The following is a 19,213-nucleotide window of genomic DNA, read 5'->3' on the forward strand; positions in this document are numbered from 1 at the left end:
CTGCAATATAATAATTGTGAATGAGATAATTGAAACTGTTAAAAGTCCTTAATAAAACAAAACATTTTCATAATATTAAATACTTTTAGTATTCTAACATGATTCAAAAAAATCTTCAATTATATTGAGTGAAGCAAAGGTTTTATCTCACTAAGTACTGTCTTTATGTGATCACTGAGCCAACAATCAAGCAGCCCTACCTAGCTGCTTAGCGATCTTGAACAATTGAGCAACGTCAGACTTGTCATCACCGGTCTCTTTGTAGCCAGTTGAAACTCCATCCTCCTGAAATACACATCAGCCTCGTGATAGGAAAATGGGGCTTAATGATCTGCAGTCTGCACAGGCTAATAAGGGATGATACTTTCTACATGAACTGGATTTTTGCTAAGAAGAGACTTCCTTCAAATAAAAAATACAATAAAAGCAGATGAGTGTCGTCCCTGATTAGCCTCGCTTTACATGAGTGAGGCTCAAATAACAATGTGAGCATTGTACCATTTCAATCACATAAACTTCCTATGTGGGCAAATCACTTAGTATTTTAAAAACTGTTGCACTAGCTAAAGTCTTCAGAATATCAAAATAACAGCAAGTAATGCTTTTGACAATATGCAATGTACTTACAGCTTTCAATATTGCTATTCAGGGGAGATAACTGATACCACTTTGTCAATGAGAAATAATTTACGTATTAGTAGCAAATGAGTAACAACCTATAATTTATTATTTACAAGTAGTTATCTCTACTTTGCCTCTAATCAAACATGGCAATGTACATGCAGTCTTTCAGAGATCAATTTGAATAAAAGAATCAAAATAGCTTTCATTGTACAATTTTTTTGTAATACTAAATACAGGTCCATTTACATAAAATTCTTCATTCTCAGTAAATGTAACTGTAATTATCTTTTCCAATGAAAATGAAAATGTATTTCGAATTTTCTTTTCATTATAGATAAAACAACAGGGACATAATGGCCCTGAAAGAGAGCTCACTTTAGTTCAAAGTACCCAAATTCTGGAAGACTTGACCTGATAACATAGTTTTTTACACTCATCAACCCTTATTCAAACATGGCCTTAGTATAGTAGAAATACACACTCTGACCCAGTTTCACCAATCATGAGTCATAAATGTGGCCTCTAGAGTGGGAAAATTGGTTTCAATATTTAACCTGGTGACCTTGTTCGGCGTAAGCTGAATAAGCCAGCTTTTCACCCTGACTTGACCTTTGTAAGTGTCCAATAATACTCAAATAAAATTTCCCGCGGCTAGGTACAAATGAATACACTTCATTTATTCCATTGGCTGATTTGAGTATAACACCAGAACATTGGAAACATATCCGCATCTTTGTAACACTGTTTTACTGCATGAAACAATTTTATCTCTAATGAAAAGGCCCAATAGATAGAACAGTTTTACAATCAATTTTCGACATAAATACAGTTTGTGCGTTCACCTTTTATTTTCAGAGAATTACCAGCGCAAAAGCGTTTAACTAAAGGCTATGTTGTCATATTTAGTACTTACTTGCATTGCATTTCAACCCGCGATGTTTCGGGTCAATACGCGGTCATTTTGTGAAAGTCAGAGTTTATATACAGTTCATCACCAGAGTTCGCAAAAGGGGTTGCGATCATTGTGTCTTACTGACAATAACGTAGTGACTGTAATGCATTGCATTCCAATCCGCAAGGTATCAAGGTCAGTTTGCGGTCAGTTGCAGAAATCTTTATATAAACGCCGTCTCGTAAACTTTGTGCACTTGAAGTCTGTTTTGATCAGAAAGATACTAAATAAAGATATTCGGCGATATCATTGTGGTATGTCAATCATCGATTTTTAATATGGTTTCAAAATTTGCATGATAGGGACCGATTTTGATAAAATTAATTAGAAATATTTATCCATTTAGACCAGTTTATTAAGCATGACCACAATAATTCGCTATACTATAATTATGCAATTAAATAAGATTCGAGTATTGCCGGCTGACCTATATGCACTCGTTTATTTTCATGTTTCTTGTGTTTTTCTATTCTGTAAATATAGATATCTGAGTAATAATATCACATAAAGCAAAATAAGCCACGAAATCTGGCGCAACACCCCGTAATTGATTTGCTTATGATGTAGCTAACAACTGCGCAGAAAAAAGGCATCCGCTACTTTTTATCTCATAGAGATAACTTTTGATCGTTCATAAACATCGACCACAATCAACGCCGTATATCTTTTTTTAAAGATATTTCTTGTTTTTGAATATATGTGACCTTGGTCTAGATATTGTCAAGATAAACATGCTGACCATGCTTCATCAAGAATGAATCTTTCATGTGGCTTCTAGTGTGTTTTCAAGTTTTTCTAAGATTTGACATGCTGACCTAAGTTTTGAAAGTAAGTGACCTAAAACTTGGCCTACATATTGTAAGCATACAAATTCTGCCCAAGTTTCATCATGATTAAATCATAAATGTGGCCTTTAGAATGGTAACAAGTTTTCTAAGATTTCAGCAATTTTATCAAGTTTTTGGAAGCATATGACCCAGATTCAAACTTGGCCAACGTATGGTAAGCATAAACATTCTGACTAAACTTGGCCAACATATGGTTAGCAAAAACATTCTGACTAAGTTTCATCAAGATTGAGTCATAAATGTGGCGCCTAGAGGTTCTAGAGCCTCTCGAGTGGTAACAAGGTTTTTCTAAGATTTGACCTTTTGACCTGTTTATTTGGACTCACATGACCCAAATTTGAACTCAGCCTACATGTTGTCAGGATAAACATTCTGACAAAGTTTCATGCACACCAATAGAAAAATGTTGTCTCTAGAGTGATAACGAGTTTAAAGTTTAATGCTGAGGACACACGTTGCATAACACGGGACAAAGACTGTCTACAATAGCTCACCACGAGTACTTCCTGCTCAGCGGAGATAACAGTTAGCTGATGGCTATGTCAATTATTATTGATGTAAAGCCTGCAGCAGACGTAATACAAGTTCCAAATTAGATTAATGCAAATTAAAAACTATTTCGCAATATTTCTCTAAAACATGTTCCACCAGAAAAATCATCTTAAATACATGTAATGCTTACCACTCCAGCAAAGGTAAAAAGTCAGATAAACACAAACCAGTTTTACATAAAAAATGAGTTCAAAAAACCTTGTCTGATGCCTATATAAATTTTCATCTTCAAACTATATTTATAATTGCTAACAAAATATTTTTAAATTTTAAACCCATTTTTTTCAAACAGGCAGTTTAACTTTTTTCACATAACTTAAGACAGCAAAAAATGCATTTATGCTAAATAAAGCAAAAGATATCATGTAAAATGTGTGACTGTCATACTAATCCAATACCATGATTACAGAATCAAGCATATTGAAGGACAACATGAAAATACACATACACATCAACATGGCATGCTCAAGCAATCAAATTCAATCAAAATGGTTGTATTTGCTTTTAAAGAACTGACAATTGCATAGATTTGGTTTTACGGCCCTACATACCGGTAACAAGACTGCAAAGTGCACACATGCATAATACAATCAGGTTGGTGAGTACTATCACACACTGTTTCAATCATTCTCTGAGTAATAAGGAACAAATCTAATACTAAATTGTTGCTGCAATAATATAATAGGGCCTTGCTCTGTGAAAAGGGGGTTTAATGCGTGTGTGTACAGTGTCGTCCCAGATTAGCCAATGTAATCTGCACAGGCTAATCAGGGACAACACTTTCCACCTAAACTGGATTTTTGCTAAGAAGAGAGTTTTTGTGAACGAAAAATACCAAAAAGCGGAAAGTGTCGTCTCTGCTTAGGCTGTGATTTGCAAAACTTTACTCACATGTATTAAACCCCCTTTTTACAGAGCACGGCTCAATTCAATCATTTTAACCAGAATGATTCTTTCATGTTCGATTGACATGCCTTGAGTGCTTAAAATGATACATGCTACCGAATTAATCCTGTATCTTTGACAACCATTCATATTTCCAAAATAACACATTTGTATTTATTAAATGAGCTTTTTTGTAAGAACAGTGGGGTTTAGTTTAAAATGTAACTAATGCTAAATCATTTACCACTTAGATACATATTTTGACACACTTGTAGTCCCATAGAAAGTTAAATTTAATTAAAGACTTTTCTCACTATATTCAAGTTTTAAAGGCTTGCATTCGAACCCTTAGATACTGATGAGCAGCAAACAACATTAAACCTAAACAGACTGCGGGCTACTCACAGGCTGTTCTAGTTTTATGCTGTTTGCTCATTGCCATTTTTACTTTGCTTCTGAGTGGGAAAGGGTTAAAATCCTTAAATGAAAATGAAAATGTGGCCATGCATGCCTGAACATAGTTAAAAAAATAAAATTCAAAAACTGTTAATAAAAACTTAATGGTAAAGTGCCTGTTATACTAAAAGTATAGACAGAATATTATGCAACCACATTCAGAACATAAAATCAAAAGTAATAAAATTAATTTAAAATAAGTGTACGTCAAATTCTGTAAAATACACTTCTTTTCAAATTTGACTTATTATGAAAAAAAACAACAGCGTTTTGTTATCACAATGATAATACAGGTGATCTGACAAATATTGTGGAGACAATTATTTTAAAAAACACTTGCGAGGATTTGTAAATTGGGCACATTCGTTACATCTTAATTTTTTTTGGTTTTTAATGTTTGATTTAAGAATTCGAACCAAGAGATTTTATTTTGTGATTGAGCAGATCCACGAAAATTTATGATTGATGAATAATATTGGTTTGACAGTAATTGTGCCTTATTACACAATATTTGTATGGCATGCTGCATCCAGGTCAAGTATTCAAAAAGCTTCTTAATTCATATGAGCCACACTCTGGGAAAATGGGGCTTAAAGCATGTGAGTAAGTAGTGTCCAAGGTAAATCTGTGTAGTCTGCACTAGCCAATCAGGGACGACACTTTCTGCTTCTATGGAACTTTTTGTTCAAAGAAAATCCCTATTAAACATAAATCCAGCCTAATTAGAGTGTATCGTCCTTTTTTAGCCTGTGCTTACTGTTAAAGTATTTAGACACTTTACCCAGCTGCATTAAGGCCGGTTTTCCCAGAGCGCCTCTCATATTATCTTTGAGTTCATTTTAAGTCGATACTTTTGACAATTTTATGTAGAATTTATCAATTTAGTTCACAAAAAGGAACTTTACAGCAGCTTTATGAATAGGACCAGGAATAAATGAATACAAAGTTTACATCATAACACCAAAGTGACGATCTGACAAACTCCACTGACACAATACTAATCTTGCCTCTGAGATATTCTTTTTGCCATTTCTTTCCCTTTTTATGGGATGTCTTTGTTTCTTGTTGCTTTCCTTGTGACGATAAGAATTGTGATTCTTTTCTTGCAAATGTTTATGAGCAGGTGTAGTATCATTCTCTTTAGTTCCTGCAACTTCATCTTTATTATCTAATACTCCTGACGGCTCCTTGTATTGCGTAATCTGATTACCTTTCGTTTCTGATACTTCTTTGTCTTTATTTTCAGCAGCTTGTGACAATTCAATTGTATTTCTGATTTCCTTTGATGATTCCACCATCAATGAAGCTTTTTCTGCTGACACTTCATTGCCTGACTTCTGATTTTCATTAGTTTTTTCCACTGGTAATTCCGTCACATTATCTAAGTGAACTTCCAACTGTTCTTCAACATTTGTACTTTCACTAGATTTCATTTCCTCTGCATAAATGTCACTAAGTGGAAGGTCTGCAGATTGTTTGATATCTTCTTCCTGCCTTTCAATTCCAATCACTTGGGACGGTTCTGCTTCAACTGTTTCTGAATTTTCTTTGCGATTGTCTTCCTTATCATCCACTGCATGAACAGCATCAGCTGTTTTAAAATCATCATTTGATAATTCTAACTCCTGAATATTGTCTTTATTGTTATCATCCTCATGCTTCAAATTATTCTCACTTTCTACACCATTGTTATCCTCAAGTTCACTTGTTCCCCTTTTGTCCTTCACATCTAATGTTTCCTCATCATTGCTGTCTTCAGACATCAGCGTTTTCACCCTTTCCAGATCAAGTACCTGAAGCATGCTACTCTTCAAACTTGTAAAACTCCCATTTCCAAGTGATCCAGCTTTTTCATTTTCCTTTCTTTCCTTCCCATTTCTCTTCTTTTGGTTGCTTTCACCAGTCTTTTGTGGTGGGATTAATTTTTCCAGCCTGTATGCTTTCTTTTTATCACTGTCCTCATTCCTAACAGTTTTCTTAATGTCTTTGCTTTGTTTTACACTTTCAGCATTTCTACTTATTTTTGTATCATGACTCAATAGGCTAACAACTGTAGTTCCCTATTTATGGATAAATATAGTACAATATAATCTGTTAAACCCAGTGAAACAATTAACATTCAGTAAAGGGGCCTTTTCACAGATTTTGGCATTTTTTAACTTATTCATTAAATACTTTATATTGATAAATGCAAACATTGGATTGTAAAAGCTCCAGTACAAAATCAAGAATAAAATTTAAAAAAGGAAAAGAACATTGCCCGGAGCAGGTTTCGAACCAGTGACCCCTTGAGTCCTGCCAGAGTCCTGAAGTAAAAATGCTTTAGCCTACTGAGCTATTCCGCCGAGTATTTTATACCCTATATAAGCAATCTTCGTAGTTTCACAAAATTTAACGACAAAAACAGAACTCTCCAAATTATTCAATCGTATCGCGTTGCAACGCTTTATAATTTTTAGATTTTAAAATCGTCAAAAGATGCATATAATGGCTATATTAGAGCATGGTAAATGTTCAGTATTACTGTTTTCTCACAAATATCATAACTAAAACGAAAATTTGCGAATCTGAAAAAACTTTTTTCAATTTTGTCAATTTACCAAAGCGTGAAAAGATCCCTTTAATGCATTAACCTGACATCACTAGTCACTACACCCATTTATGCTTATCATGTTTAAAACACAATTATTAAAATGAAACATAATTTTATTAAGTACATTTAAACTTTAAATTCTGAGTAAATAAATATTATCAATGGCATATAATTATTTTACTTCATCTTGTTTTCAAGCAGTTATAAACAATGTGTTTTTCCATGTACACAACAAAAAGCAAAACTTAAGTGAAAAATAATAGTCAAATGGCCATACTAACAGCAGTATAAAACATGTTTAAAATTGCAAAAAAGTATCCACAGCAAACATAATATGAAGTGTAGATATTGGTGCTTAACATGATCTGAAAATACAATGTGAGTTACACACCATATCAGTTCCATTTACCTCGGACACTAACGAGTAATACATGCTATAATCATGTCTCACTAACTGAAAATATATTGGCACAAACTGTAAGATGACAATTATTATCCTAATTATCAGACAAGAGACCCATGGGCCCTATAGTGCTCACCTGAGACAAGATGGAACTAAACTATTCTGCGGAGTTCAGGATAATGAAAGTACTTTATAAAACCTAATAAAATAATTTCTAGGCTTATTTTTATGTTCAAAATTGGCTAAGATATCAGTAAAAATGTTCTAACATGACAATATGACTTAAAATGTGAATTCTAGGGTATAAGGCAGCTTTTTTTAAAGTGACCTATTAAAATAGTTTTTAACCTCATATAATTCAGTTTCAAACTTGGCTGAGATATCATTTAAACCAATTTTTTGACCACATTTAAGGAAAATAAGACAAAAAATGTGACTTCTTGAGACTTTACAAGCATTTTATTGACCTAGTAATTAGTATTTTGACCTCAGATGTTTAAAATTTAGCAAAGATTTCATTGTGAAAAATGTTTTGACTAAATTGCATGAAGTTTCACAATTAATGTGGCCAATAAAGCATGAACAAGGTTTCCCTATAGCCATATATTAGGAAAGGTGCCCCAGTCCCTGGGGCAATGGACCAGAACCATTTTGAAACTCGGACGAAATATCATTGTAACAAAAGTTCTGATCAAGTTTAATGTAGATTTGACTACAAATGCAAGTGTTAACAAGGTTTCGTGAAAGCCGTATACGGAAAAATACCATGCCCCCTTGACGGCCATGTTTTTTTAATGAATTGGATTCAAACTCAGCAGAGATATTATGAGATTAAATGTTCAGACCAAGTATCATGACATATAAACTATAATTGTGACATCTAGAGTGTTAGCAAGCTTTTGTCTTTTATTTGACCTAGTGAACTATTTTTTATCTCAAGGTTGGACAATACATGTGGCATCTAGAGTGTTAAAGAGGCAAATGTTGATGGAATACAAAGCATGACACACCTGAGACATCATCATGTCAGGTGAGCTTGTAACCATCAAACAAAACAAAGGAAACATATTTCGAACATACCATACAAACATTTTTAACCGAGAACTGTTGCTTCTAAAATTGAGTGGTGTGTTTGGTCAGTATGGATTATGTCAAAGGTCATTGTAAAGAGTCAAGTGTCATATTGAATGTTGTGTTGAATAACAAATTCTGATAAAAGATGAAAACAGCTCTCTGTTGCAAATATATATCAGCTCTAGGAAAACGGGCTTAATGCATGTGCTTAAAGTGTTTTCCCTGATTAGCCTGTGCAGTCCACATAGGCTTAAAAGGGAAAACACTCTCTGCCTAAACTAGATTTTTGATAAAAAGACACTCCCTGTAAAAAAAAACACAATTACACCGAAAAGAATTGTCCCTGATAAGCCTGTGCAGACAACACAGGCTAATAAGGGACAAGACCTAATCCACACACATTTTGTCCCATTTTCCCAGATTGCAGCTCAAATGTTTAAACTGCTAAGCTATAATGTAGATTAAAATTAGACAGATAGCCAGCAAATACCTACAAGAACAAATATTAGTTTGTAATTATAAAATACCATGCAGAGCAAGTCAATTTGTTAAAATTAAAGCTTAAAAATGCTACTTCAAGCTTCTTTAATAACTTGTAGTGCACATATACATATTGGTTAAAATTGCTAAGATAACATGCCACTACCTCCATGAAACAACCCATAGTCATTATGTCCTTCAGAAACAATCCTAAATTATAGCCCCCGACCATGTGCCACCCACGCAACCAGTTTTTAAATTCCAAAATGGAATAAGTTTTAATAAAACAATCGTTTTTAAATCCTGATTATGTTTATCAAAAAAAATATTGCATAATCTGTTATTCTTTTTTTTAAATTTATTTAAGTCACAATAAATCATATTAAACTTTTAATTTGCATTTCCAATGTATGACTTTTGCGATAACAACGTTACGATATAATAAAATGGTAATTCTCACTGAAAAATTCACTCATGTGATGTTACAAACTTCAATTATAAATCATAATCCAGAGAATGCATGATTTCCACAAGGAATACATTTGCTTGCTATTAAGTTACTGGTCATGATTTTGTCGAGAAGAATTAAGTACCCTATAGAGACCAATAGATATGGGTAGTATAACAAAGCCAACAAACATCTGTAAAAAAACTACAATTATTATTAACCCATTTATGCCAAGCGCCTAGAAAAAAGGCCTTAGCAAACAGCGTAGACCCAGATGAGATGCCGCATCATGAGGCGTCTCAACTGGGTCTGCGCTGTTTGCTTTAAGGAATTTCTGTAAGAAATATTCTAAATATAGAAATAAATATACTAGACATCTCTAATTTTGGAAATCAATTGATCCAATTTAGAAGGATGGGATAGTCCACTAGGCATAAATGGGTTAACAAATAGTGGTTCGACCAGTGATAGTCAAGCATCACCTACACTGCCTTTGGCCAAGTCTGGAGTCTTTATCCAAAATATATCCCCCAAAACTTGAAATACAACTAAAGAGAGGAAATCAGTTTTGACTTGTCGGTAAATGTGATAACTCCATGGATTCACATTTGAACAAGCAAATTTTAACTGGAAGCTAACTCCATGCACACAACAATTGCAATCTCACCTTTCTTGACTTTTCAGGTGCATCCTAAAGAAGGAAAATCACAGTTCAAAAACTATTTTATAGTCACTGATCTAAAATGCAAATTGAAAATAAAAAAAACTATTTGTTTGCTTTTCTTGTTTAAACATGTTTTTATTGATGCTGTGGTAGTTTTTTTTTTACTACCAAGTGCACTAGTTGTAGTTTAACTGCAAATATTTTTTTTACGATACCCTTCCATGAAGAAAAAATATGTTTTCTGTGACATTTTTAGCTGACATAAGGTCACAAATGTTTGTACTCCCACTCTTACTATAATGATTACTTTACATTTGACCAAATTTTAAGACACTGACCGCTTTATTGGCATTAATCTTAGGCAGTTTTGTAGGGCCCGTTCGGGTCGGAGATTGTTTCTCAGTGCGGGTGACAGGATAACTTGTCTCGCTCTTTGTGGCCCGGGCCCCTGTCTTCTTGCTTTTCTTCTGCAAGCAAAGCCATCAAAACATGATACAAACCTTCTTCTGTGAAAACTGGGCTTAAGAAATATGCCTAAAGCATCATCTCAGATTAGCCTTGCAGTTTGCACAGGCTTATCTGGGAAAACACTTTCCACCTTAGGTGGAATTTTTTTCAGGACAGACTTCAATTAAAAGAAAAATTCCCTTCGAGGCGAGAGTGTCGTCCCTGATTGGCCTGTGTGGACTGGCAAGGTTTATCTCTGAGGACACTTTACGCACATGTATTAAGCCCAGTTTTCTCAGAGCATGGCTCCATTGATCTTACAGAGAAGTTTGTTGCTATTGCTGTATGATAACTAACCATTGAAAAAGATATAAACAAGAGATGTTTGTAAAAGGTTTATGCCCCCATCTACTCCAGACATGCAGCAAAGTAATCAATATGAAGATGTTAAAACATTGCATGCTCTTGTGGCCTTGACCTTAGATCTCTTGATCTCAAACTGTAAAGCCTTCACTTTAAACAGCCCTGCATACAAATCCAAAATAATACACAAAAGCGATCTCTTGATATTGTGTGATAATAAATGTTAAGTTACAAGCCTCTGTGACATTAACCTCAGACAGGTTTACCTGAAAATAAATAGGCCTCTTGCTTTTCTCTAGAATAACCGGCATATTTATTTAGAGGAGGATTGGTCGAAGCATTCCCTAGATATCCTGCAGGCCAAAACAAAAGCCCTTGTGACCTTGACCTTTTACCTGGTAACCTAGACATCAAATCACATCTTCCTTGCCTCACTAGTATACAGCAAACAATGTAAATTATTGCAGAAACAAACATTCTCCAGATATTTTGCAGAATCAAATTCCATGATACAAGAACCTGTGACTTTGACCTTTTATTAAAGTGACTTTAAAATCAACAGGTATCTTACTTACTTCCCAAGTAAACATTATACAAATTAAAATGATGAAAGTCAAAGCATTATATAGTGTGGAAACCAATTTCATGATACAAGCCCAAGTGACCAAGACATTTGTCCTGTGGACCTCAGAGCCAAAAGGCAACTTTCTTTCCTCCCAAGTTAGTAGCATACAAATAAGATGATAAAAGATAAAAGCATTATCAACATTTCATGCAGGAAAAAAAAATCCCCTTTTACCTGCTAAAATCGAAATCAAGTGTTGTCCTTCTTTCTTCTCAGGTAATTATCATACACATTTGCATGATCAAAGATTTTAGCGTTTTTCAGAGAATGTGTGGAAACAATCTTGTCTCAGGCTGACCATCTGACCCAAACCAACCATCTGACCTGGACTGACCATCTGACTGGGACCAACTATCTGACCTGGACTGACCATCTGACCTGGGCTGACCATCTGACTGGGACCAATCATCTGACCCCAACCAACCATCTGACCTGGACTGACCATCTGACTGGGACCAATCATCTGACCTGGAACAACCATCTGACCTGAACTGACCATCTGACCTGGACTGACCTTCTGACCCCGACCAACCATCTGACCCGAACCAACCATCTGACCTGGAATGACCATCTGACTTGGACTGACCATCTGACCTAGACCAACCATCTGACCTGGACTGACCATCTGACCTGGACTGACCATCTGACCTGGACTGACCATCTGACCTGGACTGACCATATGACCTAGACCAACCATCTGACCTGGACTGACCATCTGACCTGGACCAACCGTCTGGCTTGAACCAACCATCTGACCTGGACTGACCATCTGACTTGGACCAACCATCTGACCCGAACCAACCATCTGACCAGGACTCACCATCTGACCTGGACGGACTATCTGACCTGGACGGACCATCAGGTGCAAAGTAATACATGTTGTATAAATCTGATTATTTAAAGGGGCAGGGGATTTCTTCTAAAGAAGGGAAATAATAAATAAACTATGGATACAGTTATGAAATATCAATGCAAATCAGGTGTTGCAGTGTTGTTTGCTGCAAATGCAGCATTATAATAAATGAACCATGAAAGTCAGAAATATTCATGGACACTATACAGTGTGGTGCTGCTAAGCCATTTTATAAAACATAAACCACCAAGATAAGAAGTAGTAAAAGAAACTAGATCTTACAGTGGGTTCTTGCTAAGGCAGCAAAAACAAGAAAAATCTATAAAAGATTTATGCTTCATTGTTAGCTTGTGTTGATAAAAGATAATCAGGTATATCAATGAGATCAACGATTGAGTGCACTCACCTTGATACTGTGAAAGAAATGTAATGCATTTACAGAGAAATCATAAATGCAATGCTTCAATGACGGCTTATGCATAACTCACTACTATAACAAGCTTGGAGGTCAATTATGATAACAATATATTTTGAAAAAAAAATAGGATAGGGAAGAAAAATACTTAAATGAAATAAAATATTCCAGAGCACAGAATGAATTATTGTATATCATCGCTGTCGTTCTCAAACCTCGTAGCTCCAAAATTTTCAAAATATTTTTTTCGTCTTTTCCGAATATATGAAGTCTGGTGCGTGTTTTGTGCTATATCTCGTAGCTCTACGCCAATCAGAGCCCTTGAAAAAGCCACGTGACGAAATGTTGTAGAATGATTGTTTGCTTTTTTCCGGCGAAAAGTCGTAGCGACGCCATTTCACCTATAGGTACGTCGTTTCGTTTGGACAAATTTGACAAAAACGTTTTTATTAAAAAAGTTTATTTGCAACTACGAGGTTTCCTATCAGGACGAATTGTCGTACCTCATAAAAATGACAAAACTGTGGTGACAAAATATCGTAGCTACCATGTCTGACTGTCAGTATGACTTATCAGTATGACTTACGCGTCTACGGCTTATACCGTATTTTGCAGCTTCATTTGTTTGGTATTTTTACAGAATTTCATTTTCTAAAACATCGTTATAAAAAAATGAGACGGATTTTTCTCTCTCCTGAAAAGTTGGCATTTTGTAGCTACGAGGTTTGAGAACGACAGCGACGATATATTGTTAAATATGAGAACATAGCCTTTAAGTATAAATAATTCACTAGTGCTGAAAGTGAGCTAATTATGTTTAGTCATACTATAAAACAACAATTACAATGACTCACTTGTAAATTTCAAATAACATAAGGCTCAGTTGAAAATTGAACCCATTCTTTAAAAAGAGAAGACACCAAAGAAGTTAACAAACTGACCATCCATTAGACAGAAGTTATCAAACCCATTATTGTAAATATGAAATAAAATAAATACCAGTTTGGGTAATTTCTTCTCATCAGCTGTGTCAACACTTTGAAAGTCCTCATCATTCGTATCGTCCAGCGCCTCCTCACTCCTCTGAAACAATCAGTATGAGATATGACAACAAAAGGGTCAAAGGCCAAAGGTCTCTGACCTTTGACCCAAAAGAACTGGACTGTTTTGATCAGCTTAAGTAAATTTAATAAAAATCAACTGAAGTACTCAAGACATCATAAGAACAAATATTCTGAGAAAGTTTCAAGATGATTGGGGAGAATGTGGCCATTAGTGTTCACAAGCTTTTTCTTTTATTTGACCCAGTGACCTAGTTTTTATATTATATGACCCAATTTTAAATTTGACATTTATATCTTTGGGACAAATGTTCTGACAAATGTTGATGAAGAGTACACGTTATGTGGCCAAAAATATGGGTACATGTATTTGTCTTTATTTGACCTTGTGACCAAGTTTTTGATTTAAAAGTACCAAACTCAATTGGGATATCATTGGAACAAATGTTCTCAGCAAGTTCAAGTTTGATTGAGGGAAATATGGGACTTCTATAGTGTTTGCAAGATTTCACTACAGCCATTTAAGGAAAAAAAAGCTTAGTCATCTAGTGACCATATTTTTCAATGGACCAGAACCATTTTGAACTCAGCTGAAATATAATTTGAACAAATATTCAGAGCAAGTTTCATGACAAGTGTACTCAAAATGTGTCCACTAGAATGTTCAGAATATTTACTACAGCCATATTCGGAAAGAAGTCATGCCATTTTTTAACTACATGGGCTGAGATATCATTAGAACAAATGTTATGAGAGAATTTGATAATGACTGGAAAAAATGTGACATCAAGTAGAGAGTTCACAAGTTTTCACTATAACCATGTACAGAAAACTGTCCCACCCAGTAGAAGCCATGTTTTTCAATGGACTGAAACCATTTTTTTAACAGAAAGAAAAAGAAATGTATACACATGCAAATAGAAAACATTTCTATGAATGAAATGTTTCATTAGTTAATGAGTTCCTTTAAGCACATTTAACTTCCATAAAGTGCAAATTAGACATTAAATAAAAGTGCAAAATGTTATTGTAAGAACATGTTTCTGCATTTAATCAATTTATGTAGTCAACAAAATTAACATAATTATTTCACACTTCATGTCTGTGAATGTATTATGCTGCACACAACCAGATTTATTCACATCACAAAAGTATAAAGAAAGCAAAATTAAGCCAATATCAAGCAATATAAACACACACAAATTTCCTATTTACGTACAGTAAAAATACAAGAAAACTAAACATTATATGGATAAAATATTTACTTAAATATATTTACAAATCAAATGTAAAAAAAATAAATAAAATAAAATTGACATCAGACACTCAAGACCAAAGCATATAACATGCATTTAATCTTTTCGTTATCAAGTAAATACTTGTTATTTGCAACCACCATTTGCAACCACCAAATAAGCATAATCACCAAACATTAGTTACCACGGAGGGACCAGACAGTGGGTGCTGTTTGCAAATAAAATAACAAATAATGATTTCATTTGATCAATTAATATTCTATAGATTAGGCTGCAAATAATCCTCCATAATTTTTACTGTTGCCTTTTTTTTAACTAGCCATCTACGAGAAAGAAGATAGCCAGAATATCTCAAAATCAGACATTGACATGCACTAACAGAGTATTAAAATGAGTTATTTTTTCACAGAAGATTACACAATTTTACAGGTTATGTTGAAAATAATGCCATTTTCTTCCAGAAATACTAATAGTCCTTCTTTATTTGATGTCTTCAACAACAAATTATATACATGTAAGCTGTTTATTTGCTTTATAGAGGTTGCATTTATCAAGGCATTAAGAATACAATTGAATGAAATACCATAATAAAAAGCATGTCACTATTCTCAAGACCAATCTAAAGTTACAATAATGTTGGTCTTGTTTTTAGTAATGAATGAAGCAATTATTCTTAATTCAAAGCTGTCAGAATAATCCATTTAAAAAGAATTTATGCTGGTAAACTGACTGTTAGAGCCATTCATTTTTATGTTTAATTTACATCATCATCAAAAGAAGCTTCAAGGACAGATTGTGTCTGATTTAAGTTGACCTGAACATTGTGGCACATTGTTTGAGTTGAAGATCCATGCAGAATGTATAAGTATTATGTGCACCATTGACAATCAGGAGAAACAGTAACTACATGATAAGGCACTAGATGTTTGCATTTCAAAGACAAGAGAGCAAGTGTGCAAGAGAACAAGTAGACAAGAGAACAAGAGGGAAAAGAAAACAACAGGGCATGAGAACATGAGGGCAAGAGACAAGAGGGGAGGAAAACAAGAGAGCAAGATAATAGCAGGACAACAGAACAGGAGGGCAAGAAAACAAGATTTAAGAGAAAGCTGGCTGGGGATTTTTCTTTCTTTTGGATTCTTGCAACTTACAAGAAATCGTTTATAGTATATCTGAAATATTAAGTACAGATCATTTGTAATTCTACAAAAGAATAAGCATAATTTCAATACTGACTAGTAATAACATCTAAGCAATTTATATTTATGTTGTTGTTTTTTTAATACCTGTAATTTTAATAACCATGGATGCCAAAACCTTATTCAAAATCAAGTAATTTGTAAAAGATGTCATGAAGGCTTAGAATTTAATTATACTTAAATGCATCCTCATCAGGCTATCTAAGACATTTTCTGTAAATGCAGCAGCTATCTGGCTGATAAGTGATAAAAGCCAATAAACAAATTATGACCCTTAAACAACTATGGGACCTAGCCTGTACCAGGTTCTACATCGCATGATTTACTGTACTTAACCATGTATTACCTGATTGTTAACGACAAAATGATGGAAAAAAATGTTCTAATAAAAAACTGGCAAATCAAACTTAAATTGGCTGCTAGTTTACTATTGCGCAATCTGACTTGATCACATAACTGAAACATTGATCAGTGTCACTGATTTGATAACTGTTATTTCAAAATTATAATTAAGCATTTTTATGACCATGAGTATAGGTAAAATGGCACTATAAAGTTTTTAGATAATTCTCTCGAGAATACAAGAGGTCCTGAAAAGGGTTGTTTTTTGTCTGGCAGTTAACCCATTTATGCCTAGCGTCTAGAAAAAAGGCCTTGGCAAACAGTGTAGACCCAGATGAGACGCTGCATCATGAGGCGTCTCTTCAGGTTCTGCGCTGTTTGCTTAAAGGAATTTCTGTAAGAAATATTCTAAATATAGAAATAAATATACTAGACATCCCTAATTTTGGAAATAAATTGATCCAATTTTGAAGAATGTGAGAGTCCACTAAGCATAAATGGGTAAATGTGTACTCTTGTAAGTGTCTACATTTGTATCCCTTCAATATCTAAACTTTCAACACCATCAAATCCTCCATAATTATTACTCTAAAAAAATAAGATGTTTCCAACAACATAAAGACCACCACGCCCACGGAAGGTTTGTGGCACATCCTTAGTGGGCATATGGCAATTATATGAACTCAGTAGGCAGCAATAACATGGGTTCAACAAATACTGTTCAAGATAAATTATGAAGCTACAAATGTGACGATTTTTGCCGGTACTTTATCCTTTAGGTTCATTATTCTTTGAGTTCTTTCCTATTATTTACACCAAAACGAAAGTACATTTCCCGCGGTCAAGCATTCGACTATTCGGTAAGTTCCACGCAAATAGTGTGTGAATTTTGAGTTGATCATTGTATTTTTATGTACATAATTTGATGATTTAATAATACAAGTCGGTTATTAAGATGCACAATATGTATTTCATAATATAGCCACAGTATTATACAATTACTGTTTGAAACGGTAGGGTTGTGTTTACATGAAATAGTAGGGTGATGTCTTTAGCAAGCATGTCACGTGGTATATATATCAGTATATAAAGCGCTGCTCTTATGGGGAGCAGGCAGTCGGTGTTCGATCGTCGAAAAGAACACAACGTTTAATACGTTATAGTAATTAGAGACCAAATACCATTGGAAGTATCTGTGACTTTGGATGTCTATTGAGTGGGGGTGACCCAGGCAACTTTGCGCATAACATACCATAGCTTGCTGGGTAAGCTTGAGACTCATACTAGTCCGGGCACAGGTCTCCTTTGGTAATATAAGTAAGTGCACGTTTCTGGTCTCTCAGGTCAGCCTGAGCAAGGGACATCTCTATGACTTTGGATGCCTATTGAGTGGGGGTGACCCAAGCAACTTTGCGCATAACATACTATAGCTTGCTGGGTAGCTTGAGACTCATATATATGTCCAGGTCACAGGTTTCCATTCCAGTTAGTGCACGTGTCAGGTCTCGTAGGTCAGCCTGAGTCTGACAAGCTACTTATTGTCGCTTGTACTACACTGACCCATTGTCTTCCTTGCGTAATGCAGAGGGGAGACACTGCAGACTCGTTGCTATAGGTGTAAGACACCCGAGGTGACCCAAGTCATTTCAAGACACCCTAGGTGACTCTAGTCATCCCAAGTTGACTCAAGTCATCCCAAGTTGACCCAAGTCAACCAAAGACAACCCAAGTTGACCAAAGTCAACTCAAGACGACCCAAGTCGACCCGAGCCAACCCAAGTTGACCCAAGCAAACCCAAGACACCTAAGTCAACCCAAGTTGACCCAAGTCACACATGGCATATGAAACCGGCTTGTAAAGTGATTAAACGTTCATTATACCAATGATACAAAAATTACAAATCATTTATAGTGTAAATATTCATTGATTTCAGTCTAAATTGAGGCAGTTGATTATCTAATAAAAACTAGTCGCAGCGACGGGATATATAGGGACGACCTTTAAGCATCCCAACTCAGCGTCACGATGGCTTCACATCAAAGCGACTTGGATAGGATTAGAGCCGAGCTAGAGCATGTCAAGCTAGAAAATACAAGATTAAGGCTTGAGGCGGAGATCACTGGTGTTGAAAGGGAATTGCACCTGGCTGCAAATAGATTGACCACGACGTCAACACCCAAACCTTTGTTTGCCAAAGATCATAGGTCAGTAAATTTTAAGCATACTGAAACTCCGATTCATGGTGACAATTGCCAGGCTGACGAATCGATAATGCCAGAAAGGTTCATAACCATGAGGAGACAGGGTATACCAAGGGCTCTTGATGAGACTCAGGGAAAGTCCAAGCCATCAGTCATGATGAAGCCTGCCACGTACGATGGTATGGGGTCTTGGCAAGATTATAAAGCCCATTTTGATGCATGTGCTAAGATAAACAAATGCACTGAGTCAGAAATGGGGTTGTATCTGGCAGTATCTTTGAGGGGACAGGCCCAGGGTGTGTTCGGTAATCTTCCTGAAGAGTCACACAACTATTTTGCGTTGATTCAAGCCCTCCAGGAAAGATTTCTTCCGCCGAACCAAACGGAATTGTACAGGGTGCAATTAAGAGAGCGCCGACAGCGGGCCTCTGAACAGCTATCTGGGTTAGCTCAGGATATACGCAGGCTAAC

General features: G+C 35.2%; 1 protein-coding gene across 1 annotated transcript in view; it reads right to left on the reverse strand.

Moving 5' to 3' along the window:
• Positions 1-19,213, reverse strand: part of LOC127873128 (annexin A6-like) — an 80,543-nt gene that overhangs the window by 44,858 nt on the left and 16,472 nt on the right. The window contains 5 exon segments of the mRNA XM_052416771.1: positions 201-285; positions 9,983-10,006; positions 10,318-10,446; positions 13,682-13,765; positions 16,151-16,171. Coding sequence (XP_052272731.1) covers positions 201-285; positions 9,983-10,006; positions 10,318-10,446; positions 13,682-13,765; positions 16,151-16,171 — 343 coding nt within the window.

The sequence above is a fragment of the Dreissena polymorpha genome, chromosome 3, assembly GCF_020536995.1.
Source record: "Dreissena polymorpha isolate Duluth1 chromosome 3, UMN_Dpol_1.0, whole genome shotgun sequence".
NCBI lineage: Eukaryota > Metazoa > Mollusca > Bivalvia > Myida > Dreissenidae > Dreissena > Dreissena polymorpha.